Source organism: Pieris rapae, chromosome 10 (genome assembly GCF_905147795.1).
Source record: "Pieris rapae chromosome 10, ilPieRapa1.1, whole genome shotgun sequence".
Taxonomy (NCBI): domain Eukaryota; kingdom Metazoa; phylum Arthropoda; class Insecta; order Lepidoptera; family Pieridae; genus Pieris; species Pieris rapae.
In genome coordinates, this window is record NC_059518.1 from 3173812 (window position 1) to 3200323 (window position 26512).

The window sequence follows — 26512 nt, forward strand, 5'->3', positions numbered from 1 at the left end:
GATAAAAGTCACATCTAAACAAAACAATTCAATGTAAAAAGCCTCTTTCGTCCAATATCATCCTACACATTATATATAAAAATTAAAATAAAACTTACATCAACATCAGTAGAATATGCAGGTCTGTATTGTTTATGCAGTTCCATGAAAATTTTTAAGCATACTAAGACATTCTCTTCATTCTCTATTTCCATTAGCTTCAACATCAATATTAATATACTTTTAACATAAGGCCTAAGTGTCTCACTGATTGGCAGCCTATGTATCATCTCCAATATAAGTTTTCTAACTTGTTGTATATTATACTCAGCAATAAAGTGTGGTTCCCCTTCTTGCAATATTTTAAGAAAAATTTTAAGGGAATGCTCTAAAAATTGAGGGTATTGTGGTGAACTTAGAATTACCTGAAAAAGTGTTAGTGTCAATATTGTACATGTGTGGGTAGATATTTTTAACATAATATGGTTGTTCTTGTTCATAATAGCTAAATCAAAAGGATTGCAAAAATTTCAAAAGGTGCATGCTAAACAATTTCAGTAAAATTTATTTCATTAACATTTTTAAAATTTAGATTAGAACAGATTAACACTGAAATTTAGTTAACATTAATATGTAAATATACAACAATTCAATTCTATAAACTTAAAATTTACCTAATATATAAGAAAAAGCTCCCGGGTGTTTTAATTTATAATTTATTTATTTATTTTTTTGAAATGGACAAGCCAATACCTAGAACAGTATTTAAAAGTAATGGGATTTTTTACGTTTATATTATTTATCGCGATAGCTTTAAACATAGTTCTTCGTCTTTCTACGTTTTTTATAGAAATTGTGAAAACCGTTTGTTAAAAGACTGTAGAAGTGATTTTACCTCGAAATTCTCACTTAGCTCCTGCGCAGCTTTGAGTTTAATTTCATCCTTAGCACCGGGATCCGCAAGCATGGTCACATAGCTTCGGTATGTGTTCATCTGGGTGTGCGGATCCCCAGGTCCGCCGGCAGTCATAGTAGCCATCATTTCAACGATTTAATGGCAACGAGATACACAACAAAAGATAATAACATAAGCCTAAGCAGATTTCTGATAGAGATTATAAAACATATTTCAATTTAATTTTAATAACACTTTTTCTAGCAGAAGTTTTTACACAATCACAAACACATGGACGTTTGCTTCTTGCCCTTATAAATAAAATTATTTATAATAAAATCTATCTACTCAACGGACAAAAATAAAACCAAATTGAGAAAAAATGTACATAATTAAAAAAATATTCTAACGTAAAGTTTTGGTTCTTGCCGCTTTCCGTTTTGCAACCATTTTGTAAACTGTGATTCTGGTGAACTAGTATTTTCGCCTCCGAGATTCCGACGCTGTCGATTGTCGACTGTCGAGTGTCGACCTACACAGTACACTTCTAACATATACGGTTTTTTTACGATAATATGATCTGTGTTATCTCTGTTTTAACTGTACACAGTACAATAACTTCACTACAGATTTTGGCAGTAGTCTACTGAAATGGCAGTTAGTCACAGTTGAGATCGTTTATTTCGTATCGATATTTACTTATTGAATGGGGTAAATAAGTACATGGACAAGCTGTGAGAATATTAACTGTCATACGATATCAAACCGTAAATAATAAATATGTTTAATTAATTAGCAACTATACAGACATGATAAATAGACACTGGACAGAGAAACAAAAAATATGTTTTCAGAGATGTCTATAGGCTATGACTTATAGTTCATACTCTACTGTTTATTCTGTCATCGGCATCGATATTGTATTGCTTGATATTATTGTAAAATGGGTTGAAAATGAAAAAGAAACAACAGCGGTTGTGAAAACAGTTTAAAAATTAATGTGAGAATATATAACAATGTGATTATGGTAGCTATCATGACAGGATTAAATATAATATTTTGGCTTCAGTGCACAGTGGTTTATGGATTTGATTTTATATCTCAATATCCTATGCACTCCAATGAAACATTCTATTTCAATCACTTAGTCGTAGACAAAGTCAGTGGCCAAGTTTACGCTGCCTCTATTAATTGGCTTCACCAGCTAAGTCCAGATTTGAAGCCTATACACGTAATTCGGACTGGACCTAAACTAGATAACCCGACGTGCCATGCCAGTGGATGCTCTTCTTCCGATATCCAAACAACATGGATCGACAATGTTAATAAGATATTAGTGATTGATCAAGAGTCAAGGATAGTTATAGCATGTGGTAGTGTGGCGCAAGGTTCATGCTTTTTGTACAAGCTTGGTGATTTGTCTGCAGAACCTGACTTTATTGCTGAAAGTGTTGCAGCAAATGACGCTGATGCATCTACATATGCGTTTATTGGTCCTGAAAGATATAATTCCTGGGAACGTTCTAATGCCCTTTATGTTGGAACAACTTTTACAAATAATGGTGATTATAGGCATGATGTTCCTGCTATTTCAAGCAGAAATTTAATGTCTCTACAGCTGGCACAGTCTACATTTTCTAAACAGAGTTCTATACAAATAGATGTTAAATATAGAGACAACTTTTTAGTACAATATGTTTATGGATTCAATGCTAGTGATTATGCTTACTTTCTCATCATCCAGAAGCATTCACATCTCGCAGGAAATGAAGAACTTGGATATGTGTCAAGATTAGCTAGGATTTGTGTTAATGATGACAACTATAATAGCTATACTGAGATTACTTTAGAGTGTCATGTGAGAGAAGTTTCAAGTGAAGGTAAGAGTGAAATAGTCAATTATAACCTAGTACAAGATGCAAAAATTGCTAAGTCTGGTATTAATCTAGCAAATCAATTAGGTATAGAACCAGGTGATTATATTCTTGTAGCAACTTTTAGTCCATCAAAGGGTATTAGTAATGAGCCCATGACAAAATCTGCAATCTGTGTATTTTCCATGCAGGAAATAGAAATCAAGTTTAATGAAAATGTTCATATGTGTTTTAATGGCAGTACTAAGGCCCGTAACATGGGTTATATATCTGGTATGATATCAGATGGTAAATGTCCTAGTGTTGGTTCAGTTGGTAATATTCTAAACTTTTGTGAAGTAGGATTGAAAATAAGTGGCCTATATCCAATTAAGACAATGTCTGTGCTTCAGTGGAATGACACCTTAACTACATCTGTTACTATGTCTGTTACCGGATTACATACAGTAGCTTTTCTCGGGACTAGCAAGGGTAGTATAAAAAGAGTACTAATTGATGCTGAAAAAGCTTTACAATATTCTAGTGAAGTTCTTTTACCTGGTCAAAGAATACTTCCTGATACTACGCTATCCCCATATCAAAAATCACTTTACGTGTTAGCAAAAAATTCCATAATTCAAATATCTACAGAAAAATGTGCAGATTATAGCAATTGCTCTTCATGTCTGGAATCAAATGACCCGCATTGTGGCTGGTGTTCATTAGAAAAACGTTGTACTGTACAAAATATGTGTCAAAAGGGTACACAAAGTGCTCCTAGATGGCTTTCTCAGTACACTGGTCAGCAATGCATTGACTTTGAACAAATCTTACCAGATAGAATATCAGTAAATGAAGTTACTACTGTGCAATTAGTCATAAGAACTTTACCTGAATTGCCATTTGGTGCTAAATATAAATGTGTTTTTGGAAATGCACCTGCAATCGACGCAGCTGTTACTTCTAGTGGTCTTGCATGTCCAACACCAGATTTAAAACATAGACCTAAAATCTCGCCAAATCAAGATCATGTTTATGTTCCATTATCCGTTCATTCATCTGAAACAAATAAAGATTTTGTTTCTCGTAATTTTGCTTTCTATGATTGCTCCAAACATACAACATGTCAAACCTGTATAATGAGTGAGTGGGCATGCAATTGGTGTATTTATGACAATAAGTGCACACATGATATTTCACTTTGCCAAAGAACTATCATATCAGGGGAAAATAATCCAACAAAGTTACTTAATCATGGTATTGGACACTGTCCACGAATCAGACAATACAAAAAACCAATTTTATTACCAAATAATGTACCAAAAGAATTGGAACTTGAAGTTGAAAACCTGCCACATTTACAACCTGGACACACAGGATTTCAGTGTATTGTTAGTATTGAATTGGCTAATATGATTTTACCAGCAAGAGTTGAATCAAATCATTTTATTGTTTGTGATAAAACTATGTATTCCTATGAGGAGGATGTTGGTGAATATAATGTGAGTGTCAAAGTTTTTTGGAATCATAAACATTATATTGATACTATATCAATTACGTTATATAAATGTGAAATACTAGGATCACACCGAGATCATGCAGATTGCTCTCTTTGCATTACGCGAAATACAGTTTATCAATGCACTTGGTGCGGAAATTCTTGTTCATATAGTGACTCATGTCTTGAGAATCCAGTAACTGAATGTCCCAAACCTAGAATTGATATGATCAAACCATTAAGTGGACCAATTGAAGGTGGAACTATCCTCACCATTGAAGGCAGCAACCTTGGTTTGCATGTAGAAGAAGTTACAGGAAAAGTTCGCATTGGAGAAGTTCTTTGTGAAATTGTAGATTTTGAAGTATCTGTGAGTATAACATGCAAAACTGGGCCATCTAATTCTTCAGCTGTTGTACCAGTCATTGTTGAAAATGACTCAGGCTATACAGAATCATCAGTATTTTTTAGTTACAAAAATATAAAACTACAAGGCGTTTATCCTACCTTAGGCCCTGTTAGTGGTGGTACTCAGTTGGCAATTGGAGGACAACATCTCAATATTGGATCCAAGGTCTTGGCATATCTTGATGAACTTCCTTGTGCTGTAAATAAGACCCAAACTTCAAACAGTAGACTAATATGCGTAACTCCTAAAGTAAATAATCCTCTCATTATACATACCATTACAGTTTCTATTGATAATGCAAATCGAACACTAAAAGGAGACCTTTTCAACTATACAATTGACCCAACAATTATGGAGATTAAACCATTAAAAAGCTTTGTATCTGGAGGGAGAATGATAACAGTTCATGGCACAAATTTACACACAATACAAAAGCCTTTAATAAAGTTATATTATTCCAATGAAGATATACCAGTTAATTCAACGTCCTGTGTCGTTTTGAATTCCAACCAAATGGAATGTCCAAGTCCAGCTATTAATAAAAAATATGATGAAATCTTACAAGCCACAAAATCTCAAACCAATACTCCTCAAATTGCTATGAAAATTGGATTTGTAATGGATAATGTAGAAACAATGCATGATTTAGAAAAATATTTTAACCCACCAAGGACTCACATGGTTTATGTTGATGATCCCCACATTTATCAATTTCCAAATAGAATTAAATCATACAAAGACCACCATGACCCCTTAGTTATAGAAGGAGAGAGTTTAATTAAAGCTAGTGATGAGTCTGATGTTGTTGTAACTATAGGTACACAGCCATGTAATGTTACAAGTTTAACCATGCAGCAACTACTATGTACTCCGCCAGAAGTACAACCTGCAAGTACTGATGAGAATGGATTTCAAACTAATGAATTAAACTTGCCTTTAGTTGTTGTTAAAATTGGTAGAAATTTAAGATTCCCTATAGGGTATCTTCATTATGAGCTGCTAAGAAATTATAATTTTCCTCCGGAAGCGATTGCTGCAATTGCAGCTGGCACGTTCTTTTTGGTTTTAATATTTATGATTGTCCTTGTGATGTACAGAAGACGTAGCACGAAAGCAGAAAGAGAATATAAACGCATTCAAATACAAATGGATACTCTTGAAAGTAATGTTCGATTAGAGTGCAAATTAGCATTTGCAGAGCTTCAAACTGATATGTCAGATTTAGCAGCCGATTTGGAACATTCTGGTATACCAACACTGGATCATGTTAATTATGTCATGAAAGTATTTTTCCCTGGAGTGTCCGATCATCCAATTCTAAATGTCCAGCGTCAGTTCATTAATACACCTAGAACTAACTACGATGCAGCTATGTTTCAATTTGAACAACTTTTGAACAACAAATGTTTTTTGTTGTCTTTTATTGATACGTTAGAATCTCAGAAGTCATTCAACATACGAGATAAAGTTAACGTTGCATCTTTACTAATGATAATTCTAATGGGGAAAATGGAATATGCCACAGATATATTGAAATCTCTTTTATTGCGACTCATTGACAAATCGGTGTGTAATAAACATCCTCAGTTAATGTTACGTAGAACAGAAAGTGTCGTCGAAAAAATGCTTACTAATTGGATGGCATTATGTATGTATTACTATCTAAAAGATTATGCAGGATCATCCCTTTTCTTGTTATTCAAGGCTATAAAACATCAAATAGAAAAGGGAGTAGTAGATGCTATTACTAATGAAGCACGTTATTCCTTATCAGAAGAAAAGCTTCTTAAAGAACAGATTGATTATCAAATCGTAACATTGCACATAATACAAGATGATTTCGATGACAAAGTGCAGTGTAAAGTATTGGATTGTGATAGCATTTCACAAGTCAAGGGTAAAATATTAGACGCTTTATTTAAAAATACGCCATTTAGTTTACGTCCCTCCGTCCATGAAGTTGATCTAGAGTGGAGACATGGCAGAGGTGGTCATGTCACTCTCCAAGATGAAGACGTCACTACTAAAACATTAAATGGCTGGCGTAAATTAAACACATTAGCCCATTATGGCGTAAAAGAATCTGCTGTAATGTCCCTAATACCTCGTCAAAATGATAGTTTTAATACGCCATATAAGATACCATGCAAAAATTGCACTGGAATTTACTGTACAAATTCACATATACGTGTTTATAAAAGCGATATATCAGATCAAAATGTTCATTATTATCACCTAGTCAAGCCTATCGAATATCAACATATCGTTAATAAGTCATCGGAGCATAGTCATAAAGCTATTCCTGAAATTTTTCTAACTCGATTGCTGTCAACAAAGGGTACGGTGCATAAATTTGTGGACGATTTTTTTGGTACGATATTAACTGTGAATGAAGTTCTCCCTCCAGCTGTTAAATGGTTGTTTGATCTATTTGATGATGCAGCTCGTTCACACGGTATTATAAATCCGGAAGTGGTACATGCTTGGAAATCTAACAGCTTACCTCTAAGATTTTGGGTAAATCTCATAAAAAATCCAGATTTCATATTTGATATTAATAAAACCGCAACGGTGGATTCGTCACTTTCTGTAATCGCCCAAACGTTTATGGACGCGTGTTCATTATCGGAACACCGACTATGTAAAGATTCTCCATCCAATAAATTGTTATTCGCTAAAGACTTACCGACCTATAGAGACATGGTTATACATTTTTATCAAGCCGTGTCCCAATTACCTCAAGTTACTGACCAAGAGCTGAGTACTTCGATGCAGCAACTTTCCGTGGAACAGCTGAATGAATTCGACACACTGTCTGCTTTGAAAGAGCTGTATATTTATGTCAGCAAATATAGAGAACCAATTGTGTTAGGTTTAGAAAATAAAATGCACTTAGCTCATAAATTAGATAACATAGCATGCACTATGGAAGGTGATCCGTCATCCATATGCTGACTATATGATAATGTAAGTTAAGATTTAATTGCATTTAAATGATTTATTTCATAAGTACACTAAATACTTTGTAAAATATAAAAAGCTTTAATTTATTATAAAATACTCAGATTGACACATTTGTAAAGAAAGACTGTAAAGTACCAGTTCCATATTTCTAGTTAGAATGTTATAACTGATAGAATATTTTTTTCATTCACTTTGGATTAATACGAAATACTTATAAACAGTGAGATTAATTTGTCCGTAAGTTTAATACAACTCGTTTTTTATAATGTAATATGATCTATTGAAAATTAAAATATGTTTAAGTCTTCAATCACTCCCAGTGGCCATATTTTATAATCTCGTAACATTTTTTATTATAAGAAGTTTGAATAAAAATTTATTAAATTATATAATTATATTGCTCTCCTTGATATTTTTATGGTTTTTAAAGTATTATGTGGTCTGGCACTGAAATATTTATTGTAATTTATAATAATGACAAGTATATTACTATGACGCTAAATACTTAAATATTGATGTGTATTTGCTAAGTTTTAATATGTGTAAAGAGAAATACGATTTAAGAAAAATGTTGTGATATTTGTATTTGGAATATACATAACGTTTCTTCGCTTATATGTTAATTGTCATTTGATGTTTATACTTTGTATATTTTTAGTTTATAGAAATTTAAAGAATCTCATTTTTGCTCATTATCTGTTATTGTGTTTGAATCTCTATATGTATGTGTCTGTATTAGCGCTAAGTTAAAGCGTCATTTTATTCCAATTACAAAATAATTTAAGTATCTAGATGTAATTTATTGATTGTAAGGCAGCGTAACTTCACCCGTCTCTTAAAATTTTATATTTAATGACTTAGAAATATACTTATTTATCAAACCTGGCTTGTTTTGTTTATATCCATTCGTCGCTCAAGACATTATATATAGTCAAATGAGAAAACCAAATATATATTATTACATTTATTTGAATAAGTTACAACATTCTTGAACAGTGCATCGTTACAAAAAGCAAACAATTTTTAACATACTAAACAAAGACACAGCCCTGCAGGTTTTATTGTCACGTTGGTAACGCGCTCTATGTGATACAAGTTATAAGTACGTAAAACGATAAACAGAGATTCAATTTACTATCGAAGTTCTTAAAAATATTGTATTTTGAAGATTATCTAAAATATTAAAAAAAAACATTGTCTCATTAGCCTTCATGTGCTGTTCAAAGTATCTAAGCATTTTCTAGTCTATTGCGAACTGTTATTAAATTATTAGATAAGAGTCTATGTATATAAAAAACTGAGTCTATACAAAGGCCATTAAACTAAGAATCTATGGCGCATGTCACTCTAGTCTTCATTCATTAATAATAATTTAAAAAGCAATTTGTACTCACAACTAACATACATTTATTTATAACAGTGAGTTTGTATAACTCAATACTATAAAAGTTTATTGCGTGTGTTTCATTCATAGCCACGGAGCGATCAGGCATTACCATTGGCGTGTAAATGTTAAAAAAATATTAAATTACAATTACCATTTTCTTCACCTTAAGACAAATTTGAAAGACATTGAATTTATCCACCCTCCCACTCGAAAATTTTTCTACCATATTAATCAGACCCGGGGGTCTAGTCAAGACAGATTAACAGTAGTTTTCATACAAATTTAGTCGAAAACTAAATTTGTATGAAAATGACAGCTAGTGTCGACAGTTCGTACCAACTACAGCTGTCATTTTCCTACAAATTTAGTTTTCGACTTTCTACATACACTACTGTTAAGCCGTTTTGACTAGACCCCCCGAATGGAATACAAATGTAAAATTTTTGGAAAACTTTTCCGAAATTTAATGCATATTGCACTTAAATATTTACCGTTTCAATGTAAAGCCAATCAATAGAAGGCATCTCAACACGCAATATATAAAAATAATTAATAACCTTAGCTCAGCTAACAGCTTCATACAATAATTTAAACAAGTTTTAAGACACTTTATAACCTGTTATTGTGCTTTATAACACTACCACTTATTAAAAAAATATTAAGGCATTAGCTACTAAATATTTATAATCTGTATAAACAGACAAATGTAGATGTAATAATAATAAGTTGATGAGGAACAAACAATACATCATTTTACAGTTTATAATGCTCTGTGTTAAAATCATGTTAGAATTTAATTATTAATAAAAAATAGTACCATTCTAAATTTAAATTGATTGGATTTTCAATCTTTAAAGCCGGAATATAAATTTTAAATTTCGAATACAATAATCGTTCCTATCATTATTAAAGCATTTTTCGTTTACTCATACTGCTCTTAATATGTGTGATTCAGTAGACATCAACTTATTTTTCAACTGTACACAATATTTTGTTAAAAAATAACTTTAAATAACACTACCTACCGTCCATTTATTCTGAACTTATTAAAAATATAAAACAAATAAGGCGTAATTTTTAACCAGAGACATAGTGAAGGTGAAGTGAGAAAAGAGAGGCGATGATAATTCTAAAAAATCAAAGAGTAAAATTTGTATTTGTTAAATTTAAAATATAATGTAAGCGTATGTAAAAAATTAAATTAAAAATAAGATTATAATGAAAACAAAAAATCCAAAATCGTTAGTGATTCTAAATTTCATTATTATTCAGACAGGTACTGTATCCAAAATTACCTTATGATAGTAAGTACCAACTACTTACTAATTATTCAAGACAAAGGTTTAAATTGTATTTAATGAACTATCACAGATCACAAATCAATCTCCACTCTGTAACTCTTTGATTACGCTCTTACGATATGTCCATGTTATGTTAAAATATCAAAATGACATTTTATTTTGCGTCTGTATTCTTCTGTAAATTTTATTAAATCATTACAAATATTAATTACATTAAAACTGTATTTAAGTTCATAAATGAGAAAATTGTGTTAATTGCTAATAAAATCGAGATTCTTCTACACGCTAGGGCTTGTTTATACTTCAAATCATTCAGAATAAATGAACTGTATCTTTCCTAATTTAACCGCATTTCAAAAATTCCGTTGCGTCAACCATACAATAAATGCAATTTAATACGATTTAAACGATCAATTGATACATAAATAATTAGACTTCAAACACAAAAATATGGAAATAAATTAAAGCAAAAACTCTAGGCCTGCCAGAGTCGACAACATTGTACAAACTATATTGGCATATTAGGCTAAAGAGGCCATTTGAGGCCGGAATTATATTCAAATATCAGTCGTAATTTTCTTACGAGAATCAAAAAGCACCGCCTATTGTGGGTATAGTCCGGCCTTAGGGGTTAAATCAGCTCTGGGCAATACAATAATACATCTAAAGCAACACCATTCATTCAAACAGAAAACCATAATCTCATTTGAAATTCGAAAAATTGCGTTTCATTTCACGTTTCAACACAAACTTTAACCAAATCGTACATGTGTAAAATGGAACGTTAACATTTAAATGCCGAATTACGACGGGAATGTATTATGCTTGTGTTTTGTCAAACGGGTCTCTGTATAATATTGTAGCTGATTTAATGAGATCAGGTTCTTCGTCTGATATGGAACAGTCAGTTTCAATGTGCTCTTTGGGTGAGCATTTGTTATGTGCCATTAAAAGTCCTCCAACGAGACCCACTACAGCTCGGTCTAGCCATGTCACGGGATTGGCATAGAGTAAACCTCCTTCATAGAAACCTAGGTGACCTCCATGCGCTAATTCCAAGAACATTTTCTTATCGTGCGAACCTGAAACGTATTATCAAAATCAGTGATAAATCTTATCTTACAAGGCATTTAATGTTCACCGATCGATTTTTTAATGATGCAACTTCTCTTTAATGCTAAACCAGATTAATTATTTTAATTAAAATTAAAGTTCAAGTACAGACAAATAAAAGGGATTTCAATTTATTCAAATAGACAAACTATTGATGCTACAACCTTTTAAGAGGCCCAGTCAGATTTTTTTAGCTTATTTGTTTTTGCTAATAGGCGGTGATCAGCCTAATGTGCCTGACAAACGCCATCGAGTTTTTGGGTGTAAGACATGCCAGTTCCCAAACGATGTTTCAACATACGAGTTTTCAATGTGCACATAGACAGAAAGTACAATAGTGCATAGCCGGAGTTTGAACCTACGACCTCAGGTATAAGAGTCGCCGAAGCCAATACTGCTTTATTACGAATGCGTACAAACATGCGAAAAAATATTCGAAAGTTATTACGATATTCGCGTGTTAGGCTACGATATTATGTATTACAATTAAATGAGAAATTGAAGTATGACTAAACGAGAATAAACACTATTTATGAAAAATATATTTTGTAATGACTTAATTATTATAAGTCTACATTTTTTTAGGAAATTACAGAAGAATCATAAACGTAATTTATCAAATATATACACATTTTCAGGTAAATGATACTCACTAACAAATTCCCTGACGATGGGCAGCAGTGGTTCGGGGACTATGGGGTCATCGCGCGCGTTTATGAATATCATGGGCGTCTTAACCCGCTCCAGGTAGAACGCTGACGAGCTCCATTTGTACAACTCCGTCACGGATTTAAAGCCGTATACTCTCCTATAATATTAAAATTCATTGTATTAATGAAGATATTTTCATGGCGATATCAAATAACCCTGAAGCTTTTTCCTTATAGGCAAGTGAGGCCTTCTGTTTTGGACAATTGCTGATTTTTGAATAGTCTGAATTTTTAATAGACAAATTAAAATTGTCAGATTGTGTCATGTGACTCAAGAATGGCACCTTGAGCACGTATTTTATAGACATAAAATATAGTTTATACAACATAACCTTAAGTAATTTATTTCCTTGATAAACATGTCGCGGAAAAATAGACATAAACTAATGTAAAAAGTATCGTAATCACAGATCTACGTATATGGATCTACGGATATGTCGACTGTCAAAAGAATTTGTCGTAGATCAGCTGATAAAAGAAGCCGCAAACGCAGAATGAACTATCACAATAAATAATATTGTTTCTACCATTTAGGAGAACATTGTTTGACAGGACAGGTTATAGCTTCTTCGATAAGATATCTAGAAGTTTTAATTAAATGAAAAGAACATTTAAAACATTAGTAAGGTCATTTTGGAATGACGTGTTCCTATATTTTTAATTAAAATAATTATCAATAACTAAAACCTTATATCCCCAAATTCATAAATAAATAAATCAGTGTAATCGCATCCGATTAAACTAACGTATCCGTCTCTATCACAGCGTAAACACAATTTGACAGAAATAAATAAAACTCCTCAACTAAAAATATACAGTTTTAGTGCTATTACCTTGATCGCTTAACTAGCTAACTAAGGTGGAATTTCAGAGGTATATACACATACTGTACATAAACTCTTAATATACAGCGTTAACCATAGGGTTAGGGTCCTTATATAGATAAGGACACTGAAGTCTTAGGTACTTATCTTTAAATTGAGAGAAGAAAAAAAAATAGTTTATTTCAGACTAGAATGCTATTGCGTATAGTCTGTTAATTTAAAGTTAAGTGAGCAACTAAGAATATGGTAACGTATAGATAATCCATTACTCCTAATCATTAGTCATGGTCAACAATAGTCTACACAAGAAATCCCAATTTGTAAATAAAAGAACGAATTTCTTAGAAAAATCGTATGCCGTCGACATTCGAGTTTATTAAGGGCTAAGACAAAAACGCCACAAAATAAAGTACAAAGCGTCGCAGTTTTTACTATTTTTAGCAACTTAAAATGTTCTTTATTACTCAATTGTTGAGAGTGGGTTTATTTCTACGTAGAGACTATCATTATATGGAAAACCGAAGACAAGCTAAACAATCCAAAGCCAATTGATTTCGTCGCTTTCGCCGAAGCGTTATATCGCGATGGACCATGCTTGTTACACTGCAAGCAGTTTACACTACAAACTTACCTAGAATAGGCCTCATCTAGATCCGGTAATGTACCAGCCGAAACGATCATCTTCTCGTCCAAATTATACTTAATCTTCATGTCGTGGTTTAGCAGCATTCGCTTATGTCGCGTTATAATGTTTCTGTAGTTGTCCGTCATGATGTAGAGGTAGAAGCGGCGGAAGTTCTGCCATTGGAGAAGGTACACCATTGTGCTGAAAAAGGTTAATGATACTATAAGAGAAAGATAGTGAGTATTAGATAATGATTTTACTATGGTTAATATGTTTTATATAAGAAATTACTGAAAATTTTAAAGGGAATTAAAATGTATACTGTAATGTACCTATTATAAAGTTTTAATTAGTTATTATCAGAAAATTTAAATTGATGTTAATCGAAATATTAAATAGTTTCGAGCACACAGTCTTCATGGTCATGGATTTACGAAATAAACAGTAAATTTCATTTCTTTAAAACGTGCGAAACTCGAGTTATGTAACCTAACATTAGTTAGTAAGTCACAATTAAATCTAGGAACTTAGCTTCTAACAAATTCATTTAACATACATATCCGACCGCTGTCGAACTTAACTCTCGTTTATACATAACTAAAAGGATGTATTAAAATGCTCTAAATAGACTTTCTTTTTATTTAAAGTATAAGTAGCGTTAACTAAACTAGACTTGGCTTTCAATATGGCGGTATGAGAAAATTTATTTGACGGATATAGAATTTATTACATACTAAATTCGACAAAATAACTAAAAGTTTAAAATAAATAGTACTCGTAACCAAAGACTTTAACATAGCTTGGGATTTGATATATTACAATATACTGTTAGGTATATGATTGAGTACCGAGAGTTTTTTACGCCGCGCTTTTTCTCTCGGCCTACACTCTCTGGTCTTCTTTGCCGATGAGTAGGGATGCCTACAGGTTCGAATTTAATGACGTGGAATAAGTGATACCCTGATGATCTTATGTTCTAAAATAAACGTATTTTATTTTTATTTTTTTGAGACACAAAGGAGTCTTCAGTTTTTAAAGGGGTAAATATAAGTTATGTATGTTAATCCAAGTTATCATGTCAAGTACACTTGTACACAATATAATTCAAGTAATTGAATATACCGAGTAACCTCACTTGTCCGTTATTGACCCGTTCTTATTGTAAATCCGTTAATTTATTTTAATGTAATTATCTTTACATCAGGAAGTTCTAAAATTGTAGCAATATTTTATTCCAACATACCGAAACTTGGTAGTGAATTTAAAATGTGCACTCATAAAAACAATGTTTGAATATTTAATTTCCGTAACTGCTATATTTGATTGCAGACACATTATTGCGAACTCATCGATTTTAAAGTAGCAATATGATCAGTGTTCTGTACCAATTTGTAATAGATATAAGATTACAACGGACCTACAATTGAATTATCATATTCCAACTGAATGTGCATTAGACCATTGCCTATATCCTAACGATTTAGTCAATGCGTTAATTTAGAGTTAGTGCCCTTGACCGTAATCATTGAGAAAATGCAGCGTGTGAATGGTCGACAGTAGGTAAATGATAACATTAAAACTAGTTAAAATATCTTGTTATAAATGACGATGTTTAGATATGGTATCTGAGTATTGATAAGGTTAGAAAATCCAAATATATAACCAAGGTTGGTTTCTAAAAAGTTAAGTTTCAAATTTTCCAGAATATGCGACATGGCGATATGCACTGAAAACTATGCCAGACAATTCTAGAACGTTCCGATTTATTCTTAACTACTAGGCTCCTGTTACGGCCACATGAATGACGATTCTTGAATATAAAACAAAACTACAATTCCAAAAGCGTGACACGAATTTTATACGTCTTTTTGCAATTAAAAATGTCTGCGAATGGTTATCACAAGTCTCAAAGTGCGTGCCGATAGTGCTTATCTAGTGAGACGTAGCAGTATAGTGCAAAATAAAATTATAACTGACGTTTATATAAAGGTATTCGGATGATTTTTAAGATCATAATTGATTTAAATTATTAGATTTAATTATGACTAAGACAATGTGAATGTCAAGGCTTTTATCTCCTGCTATGCTTCTCCAATTACTGAGGGTTAGTCAATCTCTCCGAAATCTCATTGCAAATCTAAACAATTATTCCACTGACTGGAATCCCATCCTCTTACGGATGTTTGTTACAAAGATAAATTGCGCTTTTAAGTAAGCGCTTACGCACTGGGGCTGAACAACACTTACAAGAACGAAACCGTTGGAGCTAGTTAAATAGTAGGAAATGAGGACATTATATTATATTACAAGCATGCAGGCTCGTGTAAGAAATGTTTTTCCATGTCGATAGATGAAATTCTGTTTGTAAAAAAAATGTTGAGTTTTATAGAGTTTTTTTATAAAAAAGCTAAACGAAAATATAGTACTTTCATATGCCAATATAAGAGAGTTCTATATATTGATATCTATATCAATAGTTCTAGAATATCCTAAAGCAATGAATCATTGTATGACCTTATTGATTGGTGTGGGACTTGTTTGTTGAAAACATATCGTTCGTTATTTTAATAGTTGAAGGTTTATATCAAAAGTATTGCATGAATAATTTAATAGAGCTCCAGTAGTTGCAACGGATCGATAAGTTGGAGCTAGGTGATTGATGACAGCCCTTACATAATGGGGTATAACGTTATAAATTCAATAAAAACAGTATTCTTATTTGTGTAAATCATTAAATAGAACTTGCTGTCGTAAATTGAAATTAGGCCAGACATACTTTTATCACAAATTTTTTTTTAATGCGATAAATTGCAGTAAATGCATATATAAATTTTTATATAATTTTTTAACGGCGATCAGAAATGGATAACCCTATACGTAGTACCAACAAATTAATATCAAAATGCAGTGAAGAACGAAAACAAATAAACCTTTGAAATCAAGATTCGTGGACTTATTAAATTCCCTGTATATTATAGTAGGTGCGTAAATATTCAAGGTAAACAAGATAGTTATGATATAACGTTTTCTATATGTACATATAGGCGGCTTAAATGACAGTTTTTTATCAATAAAGATATTGTGAAACGATTACGAAAGTATTTTGTTTAACGATAAAAGGCGAAAAGAATATTTTACGAGTTCAATACATGTATTTACTTTGGGTTTTCCTAGATTTACATTATATATGCACTTTTTCTGTTTTAATTGTAGGCTAGCGTTTATACCGATGATGATTCAAGTACTTTTTAAAGAGTTAATAAATTACATCGACAACAGAAATAAATGTTTTTTTTACTTCATAATATGCAAAATGTAAGAATTTTTTTCTGTTCCAGCAAGTGTCAAACGTTACTTAATTTTATCAGTTGGCTCAATAATTGCATTTTACCTGCCTTTAATAAGCAACAGTCCTGAGAATTATCAGAGATTTACTCAAATATCAGGTCAAGGTTTTAAAAACAGGTATTTTTATTGTTCAGATTACATTACAATCGTATACATAGCTCTCACGCCGTGCCCGAAACATTTTATTTGAAATAATAATAATTGATAGTTTTGGGAAAACAAAAAAATCAGTGGCGCAACAAACTTTCTCTGCCTCCTGTAAGTGACACACGCCGTCGACTTCCTGAGTCTAAGGCACCATTTTAATTCACCGTTTGAGCGTATGATAAATGCACACATAGAAAACGTCCATTGGTGCATAGCCGGGGATCGAATATACGACCTCAGTGCTGAGAGTCACATGCTGAAGCCACTAGGCCAACACTGTTCATGAAAAAAACCATCGCGATTATTATTCATACTTATTTGGTACTGTTAGCAGAGTCTAGTTGTAATTGTATAATCATATACTTGCTTTAGTTTTATTGTAAATATAGCAGACAAGAGGTAAAGTTTATCGATGTTATCAATTAAGGAAAGTAACGGATTATATACTCATAGTAGTGTAGTTCGCAAAAGAACCACAGACTACATACTATAGACAAAATAAAACGCGCCAATTATATTTTTAACAGGTACCCACGACTTCATTAACCGGGTGTTAAAAAGCACTGGAAAATAACTCCAAGGATCACTCATACACTTCACATCTACAAAAGTAACTATAGTTTGTTTTAAAGATATCTTAACAAGTCTTGTTTACAGAATTGAGAATACATGTGTGTGTTTGTGTCCAATACTTCTCATACTTAGCCTAGTAATAAATCGATCGAATATACGGTCTATAACATATACTTACTCGATAGCATTATATCCCTGGCAAATAGAGATCCCGCCAATTATATTTTTAGGCCTTTTCCTGTCTTCGCCCAAGTACTTCGTAATCAGATTGCCACCAAGGCTGAATCCTACTAGGATCAGCTTTGTGTTGGGATATTTCTCCATCAGATTCTCTATCATGTAACTGAAGTCATCCGTGTGACCTAAAACAATGTTTGAGATATTGATTAATTACAAGTCTTTGGCCTTGTTGATAACGCCCGAGACATATTTTACTTGAGCGATTTGCCTCAATTTCATACCATTAAAATCTAATATTATTTACGTTTTAAATGCTAAACATTCAGCGGAACAGTAGACTAAAAATCCCAAAGATTTTAATTGAAAGTAAATGTATAAGGTTCGTAAGACCTTAGAGATATATTAAGTAAAAAGCACTCGTCCAGTCATCTAAATTATATAATAAATTCACGTTTATACAAGTTGTTCGATATACAAGTTTTCTTTAAGAGTAAGTACGCGCGCAAATCAAACGATATTATGTGTATGTTACCTCATCTTTATTTAGCAAGATATAGGAAGGGTGATTAAATATTAAAATAACACACAAACAATTGCAATTTAAGCATCAGCGCCCATACCCAATGGCGCTACAACCTTATAAGCATTCAGATATATAGTTCATGATCATTTTTTTTTTCTAATAGGCAAGTAGGATCAGCCATCTGCGTATTACACACGTCGACTTTGTTGGTCAGGAAGGCATGAAGATTTCTCCACAATGTTTTCCTTCACGATAAAAGCGGATAATACATCCCGGTTGAACCTACGACCTCAAGAAGAGTTTCACGCTAGCCAGCACGATGAATGAAACTTTTTTAAATAGTTTTATTAATTTCTCAGGGCACACTTGCTTCTGATACCGTTTCAGTGCGTGACAAAATCTATTATTAAAGCACATTTTTGCAACGTGCAAATTATATTTGCTCAAAATTAATTGGGTCACATATATTGCAATACGTGCATATTCATTTATTGCTGACATGAAGGCAAGTGAAAGTATTAGGTATATCACCGGAATACGAAGCATAACATCCGACTTTGTCTAATTACAAGAAAGTCTAATACGTTGTCTTAATTATAAAGGTAATAATGTTAAAGATGATTGTTGGTGAATGTTCTTTATGTGCATAACGTAGGTAAAAGGTATATTTAATTTGTTTGAGGTATAGTTATATTAATTATATTATCTGTTTCCTTCATATTTCAACTTATTTAGACAAGTAGAAGAGCTATCTATGACTAAGGCACTGGCTGATTTCGGTATAAGACACACTGATTTTCCTTTAATTTATAAGCGTTAAATTGACAAAAAATAAAAAAATACTTTGGGGCACAGCTGCTGATAAATGACCGATGGTTTTGAGTGTACGCTCATTTGTGGTTACAAATCATTTCTCTACTATAGGTTAGAGTTACACTTGCTGTGTTAACTATGGGTAAGATTCAGATTTAGCAAAAGAATTTTAGAATCCTTATAATAGAAACTCCTTTATAACCTCGAGAATTAACCAGGAAACATACACGTTGAATTGAAAAGTTCCTTTGGGAGATCAAATTTCCTTTAAAAAGAGATCTGTCAAGCCTTGCAATACGTACGCATTTCTCTTAAGGCATTAACGTTCTATGATACAAAACAATAAAATATAGATACAATCGATTTCTTTTCTTATATATTTATTACTGAAATAGATTAGATAGATAGACCATCATATGTCATCAGAGTGATTGTACCATTAATTTACAATTGACTTGAGGGAAGCGCAGTAAAGTGGCGCGTGCGTAAAAACGTGAACAATAATGATCATTGCCAGGGTCAATCTAAATGGCCTTTTATTTTAGGTTAGGTTAACAGTATGGATACTTCTTTATCAATTAACGTAGGTGAAACATTTTGCGTAATATAAGAAGTATCGATAACTTTTTGTACTAGAGCAGTGTTGTCCTAGCAGTTTAAACGTGAGATAAACATCCCTTGAGTCGTTTCGTACCAGCTTTGGCACAAATGGATTTACTGTGTCTGTGTTTGTCACGCACTCGTGTGGCGAAGGAAAACATAAGGCACGGTTTAGATCAAACAAAATGAACATTCGACGGCGTGTGTGGAGTACGGAAGACTGATAGCCTAAGACTTGTTTTGCTAATTAGCAAAACAAATCATAATGAAACAGACTCAAAAATCTGAAGCAAGTGAATTCATCTACCGCTTTTCACCACATACTTTGAAACAGTTTATAAAACCGTAAGCGACGACATCGTTTAAAACAACATACCGGTTAAATTCACCAAAATCAAAGGTCCCGACTGAATTCTACTGCATTTAGTACTTAATATCAACATCATCGGCTGTAACGACTATCGGATTTTTACGACCAAATATAAGTAGCCCTTCAATGTCATTATAAGATTTTCACTGTATATAATGATACACATGCTATTTAAAATCATTCGAAGGTATAAGTATGAAGTCTCGCAAACCACCTATGGGGTAGATATATTTCTGTGTGCAATCACCGGCAAGCCTTAGACGCAAAAAATCGATGTGTCAGATATACAGTCCGAGTCACTTGAATAGCCTCACCCCCAAAATTAATATAAATTATGTTGTATATTAAATGTTGCCTGTTTTACTTCATAAGTAAACTTAATTTGCGTCTTACTATAGCTTAATCATAAAAAGTAAAAATAAGATAAATAGATAGTACTAACTGCACACTAAAGTACTGAAAATGGTACGTCACTTGAATAGCATCAGTGAAATAAAACACAAATAAATAAGGCTATAATTTGTTTTTAATACTTTGTATACTTTCCATTGCTTTTAATAACTTCAAAAATACATTCGGGAATAGACTTATATAATGAATGAATGTAATTTTGATCCAAATTATTTCAATTTTATGAATTTCTTGTTCAAGATCTGCGCTGCTATTAAACTGGCGTCAACCGGCAAATATCTGGCGAGATAGATATCCCTAAATATTTTCCATGATATTCAAGTCCGGAGAGTTCGATGGCCAATCTAAAACTTCAATTTTACTTTTTTGAAACCAAGCTTTTGTTTCCTGTGACGCATGTAAGAGGCATTATCGTGTTGGAAAATCCAGTTCCGGTGTTTTAAAATTTTACAAATATTTATTTTCTTTTATTTTAATAGATTAGTATACAATGCTGAATTTTGTTTGCCTCGGAGAATTGAAATTGGAATAGGCCCCTTATAAGAAACCGCCCCCCATACCATTACTGAGCCACCTCCCGAATGACGACGTGATAACACCCGCTCTTCTTTTCTTAGATCGTGAAAATAATATGAATAACCATCTGGACCATCTAAATTGAATTTTTTTTCATCACTAAAAACAACATTATGCCATTGATTTGTCTAAGACATATGTATTTTAGCAAATAACAACGGGCTTTTTGATATTGATCGCGCGAATGAGGTTTCCTCTTGATTTTCTGCCGTTTAAGGTATGGTGATGACTTTATAATGCATCGCACGGTAGACAGTGATGCGCTGGTGTTTACTTCATTCGCAATTTGTCGCGCTGTCTTGGAAGAATTTGATGCTGCACGTAAAATAAGCCGACGTTCACTTGACGAAGTAGCCAATTTTGTACGACCTTTATAGTTTTTCCCATAGTTTTCTTTATTTTTCACATAATTATTAACTACTTTAGGACTGCGACCAATTTTTATTGCAAATTCACGGTGAGATAGTTTTTGATCCAAATAAAAATTCACTTTTTCTCTTTCGATTTTAGTTAATTTTCGACCACGACCCATGTTAGCTAAACATTTGAATAAGACTTCGAAAAAAATATATACGTAATATTCGACGCTTAAATAAAGAATTGCTACCAAAAAACCAAAACAAACGCACGCGAGTAATGTTCGAATAGCACTGAGGCTAATCATGTGACGCGGACGAAATGTCGCACCGACGCGAGGCGCGGTATTCCAGTGCAGGTTCGTACGTGTTTTGTTTTGTATCGTAATGCACTTCGCATGAAGTCTAATTAATACTATTATGAAAATAATATTCGTTCATATTTATACAGAAATTCCAAAATTTAGGGGTGAGGCTATTCAAGTGACTCGGACTGTATAAGGCTTTTCACTTTTCAGAAAAGCAGATGATCACGAAACAGATACACATACCTGAAATGTTATAGCGTCACGGTTTTTGTATTACTTTATAACATCCGAGGACATAGACTGCAGACTGAGCATAATTTATGCAAATGAAATGCAAATCCGTCTAGTAAGATAAAAATAGTTACTACACAGGTAATTCAGTTACTTTAGTTAATATCAGATAAACTGGTTATTTTTTAGTGAATTTATAAGTAGTGGTACTTTTAGGATATTATTATTTTTTATAAAATTACGTTAAACGATTACGAGTACGATTTTTAAATATAAAACTAGACAACCACAGGATTTGGGGTTGTTTATTAATGAGTTCAAAAATTTCTACATTCTCTTCTGAATTAAAGAAAAAACATGATGGCAAGTGAACTAATTTGTATGTGAATATTGAAGCTGCAAACTATTCGTTGATGAAACAGCAGTGACGAAATGTGTATATTTACCGTCCCTGACAAACAGCTGCAATTAAAAAATTGCATAAAGATCGATACCTATTTACATACAAAAAAATCTTAGATCATAAATCTCGAGTTGACTCATGCCGGTATCATACTTGTGAACAGGCGCATGACATCATTTTCAATTAGGTAATCGTAGAACCGATTGAGTTCAAATTCAATCTTATAATTTCAGTTTGGTACCATACCTTCAAAGTGAACGTAGAACCTTAATTTGGCTTCTAAAATGAGAATTACATACCTTATCAAATAATTAATTCCTTATACGTCTATAAAAAGAATTCGTATCGTAATTAAAAGAATTCCATGTTTTGACTTTATTGAGCATGAACACAACTCTATTTTTACACACAAATTCATGAACACTGTTGGCTTAATGGCCTCAGCGTGCTTCTAACATCCCTGAGGTCGCAGATTCGAACCGCGCCCGTGCACCAATGGACTATCGCCCAAACCCAATAACCTATCTCAATCCATTTTTGACCATCTTATATAGTCATCTTAATTTAAATATTCATAGAAGTGCCAATAACCAATCCACGGCTGCTGAGGCCTAGACATTAATGGTTATAGCGCTACTGGGTTTTTTATAACCACCCTAATTACAATCACCCTCCGCTATTGATCAGATTCTGTTTCGGTAAACGTACTTGGAAACAGTCCATAAACAAAATGAATGCAAATAAATATATATAGAAATGAAACATAGCAAATTACAATAAACAATAGAATGAATCACATGCTTTTCGAAACAATACTTAAAATAAGTATGAAGTATCGCCAACCACCTATGGGATATACTTATTTCTGTGTGTTGTATTTATGCATTTTTGTACTTTAATATATATATATATCTTTGTTAAGTGTGTGATGAGTCTGTACTTCAACCGATTTTCAATGTCTAACAAGTCTTTCTTACGGTTCTTTCTTTTCACAAACGGATAAATAAGTATGGATTATTACTCACCGTACGAGAAGATCCTTGCTCCAGTAACAGGAACGCTGTTGAGGGCACCAATGTGATTCAGTACAGCACATCTGTATCCGTGCCGCTGAGAGTAGTGTACATATGTACGAATGTACACACTCTCCGAGGTGTTGCCGATACCGGGACATATGGCTACTGTTACATCGTCTAAGGAACAAAATATCAAACTCTGTTATCTTTTCTAATTCAGTATTCACCTTCAACTCTTATCATGGTAAAAAGTAATGTTATAATTTCAATGTTAAGATAAAAACACTTGTGTTTTTTAACCTCTATAGAATAATGTATTTTGTAATAAATATCCATTGGAATTTGTTTATTCAAGTGTAGATGATTATGTTTATAAAATGTATAATGTTGATATTATGAATTTAAAGTGCTTATTCCTTTGGATATACATAATTTCTTACAAACAGTAAGACTTCACAAGGCAAAAGGACAAACTTGTCAAACAGAGAGGCTTCTAAAATTTGATGAAAATAAAAATAACCACTGTGCATATTTCCATCCTTTTAAGTATTTCATAACATATAAAAAACTATGGGTCAGAATTAATTAAACATTAATTAATAGGTCATTATGGTGAGGAATAATATCACTGTCATGTAAATGAAAATTAAAGCAAACCTTCAAGTTTTACATTCAATGAAGTATCAAAATTGAAGAAATTCTTGTATACCACTTTATTATATTGTGTAGGTGAACCTTTCTCATGTAATATTCAATAAAATTACAAGAATTTTAATTAAGGTAATGAGTTCTTTGCAAAAGGTTTTATGTCTTAACAGTTAAAGTATGACAACCTTCATGCTCCGCACCAACAGGTTCATACAAGTCATAGGTAAGAGTAGAGCGGTCAGGTAGAACTAGCATTATTCTTGCACCTATCGGCCAAGGACAACGGACTCTTCCAATGAGACTGTGCAAAATTGTCTGGACATGTCCACTGAATCCCCATAATCTTGTTGGTATATATCTGGAGCAAAATAGAAGGTAATGAATAAGGGAAAATAGATATATACTAACTGAATACTGAAGGTATACTGATTCTCCAAAATATTTAAAAAATATTCAAAGTTTTAAATTAAAAAAAGCAATATTAACATTCAAAAATAAGTATACATTGTAACAAGTAAAACTTAAAAGAAAATAACATAACAGTATGATGATTCACTAAGGTTTAATTAAGAAAATTTAAATAATAATAAAAAAATCATAAGAGACTATGACAAAATTTGATGCTTTTACTATTTAATTATAGAACTTATTCATGATTACTATATTTATCACATATTATATTTTATAAATCAGGTTATTTTATGAGTAGGTAACAAAAAAATATATATAATGTGATTTAAGAAAATTATAATAATTTAACTATTTGGTCTTAAATAAAAGTACCTTCGTTTTATAAAATATAAAACTTACGGTTCACTCAAAAATGGAGCTATGAAGAGAATATTTTCGATGAAATTTTTATCTCGTCCATAAATGAGAGGCTTGTGTGGTTGACTATTCACGTTCAAGATTCGGAAAAGTATACATAATATCACTGCAATAACGGCCAAAAGTACTGTCGACATTTTCGGTTGACTCGTACGGATTGAAGTTTCTACATAATAAAGAAAAAAATTATTTAATATCTTGAAATTTGTTTAGAAATAAATAAGTACTAGGCGAGAGAGTATACAAAACACCCTGCCTTTCACATGAATCGTTAACCGATACTGTCAAAGTAAATCAGAAATCTCATATATGAAATGTCAAACAGTTCTGTCAAACAATTTCAAGTTCTAGAAAATGTACAAAATAATAAAAGTTTTCGTTTAGAAATGCATACGGTTGTTTAATTTGTGTTGATAAAATTAATAACTCACTTTCTATATAATACGGGCGAACAACCTTTAATATATCAGAACTGCGGATAAAAATATTTTAATTTTAAATTCGGATTTTAAAATAAGACGTAGATCTTTCTTGAATCAATTATTAAATTGGCAGATTTTAAAATAAATGTAGAATCCACTTCTATCTCTCTTTTAACAATAAGACACAAGCTTTATGTAAGGGTTTTTTTATGTTTTAATTAAGTGTATTACCTTCACGTAATAAGGGCTATTATGGATTCTACGATGATTATTATTATATGATTAGGGTTATTTGAACATCTTGCGGAACATTGTCTAATTCTTCTAAAAGTGCGGTTCTTAGTTGTGCCACTGTCGTAGGCACTCTCGGCAGATTTCTCGCACATAGAGCTTTTTTTAAATTGTCCCAAAGATGCTCAATGGGATTATGATCCGGGCTGCGTGCTGGCCAATTCATTGTATGTTTCCCAACCTCTTCGCAATATTGTCGAACTTGTGCAGCAGCGTGCGGCCGGGTATAATCCTGCATTAAAGTAAAATTTTCGCCTATAAATCCCATGTAAGGCACCATGTGATCTTCTAAGATCTCTGTGATGTGCAGTCAAACCCCCTGTACTACCGTTTTGACACACCATGTCTATGAACACAAGTTCTGTTCGCCCGTTTATTGATATGCCACCCCAGACCATGCACGAATCGCCTCCAAAAGGAACACGCCCCTCAATGCAACTTTCGCTTCCCACGTCGACGATAGACTCTTCTGCGACACAAACATGTCCTGCAGTCGTCCCATGGATGCTCATCTATCCAATTTAGGTGACCATGCGCAAATCTTAAGCGAGCTTGTCTGTGAGCTACAGACAACTTTGGACCATTTGCTGGTCTAAAAGAAGTGATATCCGCTTCCTTTAACCTTCTTCTTATTCTTCGTGCACTAACGTTTACTCCACACACTTCATTGAGCTTTGTTTTGATGTTAACAGACCGGTGGTTGCTCGAGTTCTACCTGTAGCACATCTCCTTTTATAAGAACCTGTCTCCATAAACCTTATTATATAACCTTACTTATGTATATTCTAGAAACCGTAGACTGGTTTAAATTAAATTTCTACCAACCGTTGATCCAAGCCCTCCCGCTTTCCAAAAATATTGCACACTTATTAAAAAAATAATGTCAAAGTAATCCTGAAGTTTGATGCAG

General features: G+C 32.6%; 3 protein-coding genes across 6 annotated transcripts in view; 1 reads left to right on the top strand and 2 right to left on the bottom strand.

Moving 5' to 3' along the window:
• The window catches only part of LOC110994173 (transcription-associated protein 1), a 39931-nt gene extending 38527 nt beyond the window's left edge, over positions 1 to 1404 (bottom strand). For all 4 annotated transcript variants that reach the window (XM_045629927.1, XM_045629925.1, XM_045629926.1 and 1 more), the window contains exons 1-2: positions 875 to 1404; positions 99 to 404 (exon numbers count right to left, since the gene is read on the bottom strand). In XM_045629927.1, the coding sequence (XP_045485883.1) occupies positions 99 to 404; positions 875 to 1021 (453 nt within the window). In that variant the 5' untranslated portion in view covers positions 1022 to 1404. The remainder of the gene's footprint in view (positions 1 to 98; positions 405 to 874) is intronic.
• Positions 1405 to 1710: 306 nt separating this feature from the next.
• On the top strand, positions 1711 to 8473 carry LOC110994217 (plexin-B). The gene has a single exon (XM_022260753.2). The coding sequence runs from the start codon at positions 1899 to 1901 to the stop codon at positions 7587 to 7589; it is 5691 nt and encodes a 1896-aa protein (XP_022116445.2). The 5' UTR covers positions 1711 to 1898; the 3' UTR covers positions 7590 to 8473.
• Positions 8474 to 8547: 74 nt separating this feature from the next.
• LOC110994215 (abhydrolase domain-containing protein 2) lies at positions 8548 to 25164 on the bottom strand. Its single transcript, XM_022260750.2, has 7 exons — positions 24872 to 25164; positions 24247 to 24419; positions 23423 to 23590; positions 17805 to 17988; positions 13565 to 13759; positions 12053 to 12207; positions 8548 to 11368 (listed from the first exon to the last, which is right to left on the bottom strand). The coding sequence occupies exons 1-7, from the start codon at positions 25024 to 25026 to the stop codon at positions 11106 to 11108; spliced, it is 1293 nt and encodes a 430-aa protein (XP_022116442.2). The 5' UTR covers positions 25027 to 25164; the 3' UTR covers positions 8548 to 11105.
• Positions 25165 to 26512: the final 1348 nt, after the last annotated feature.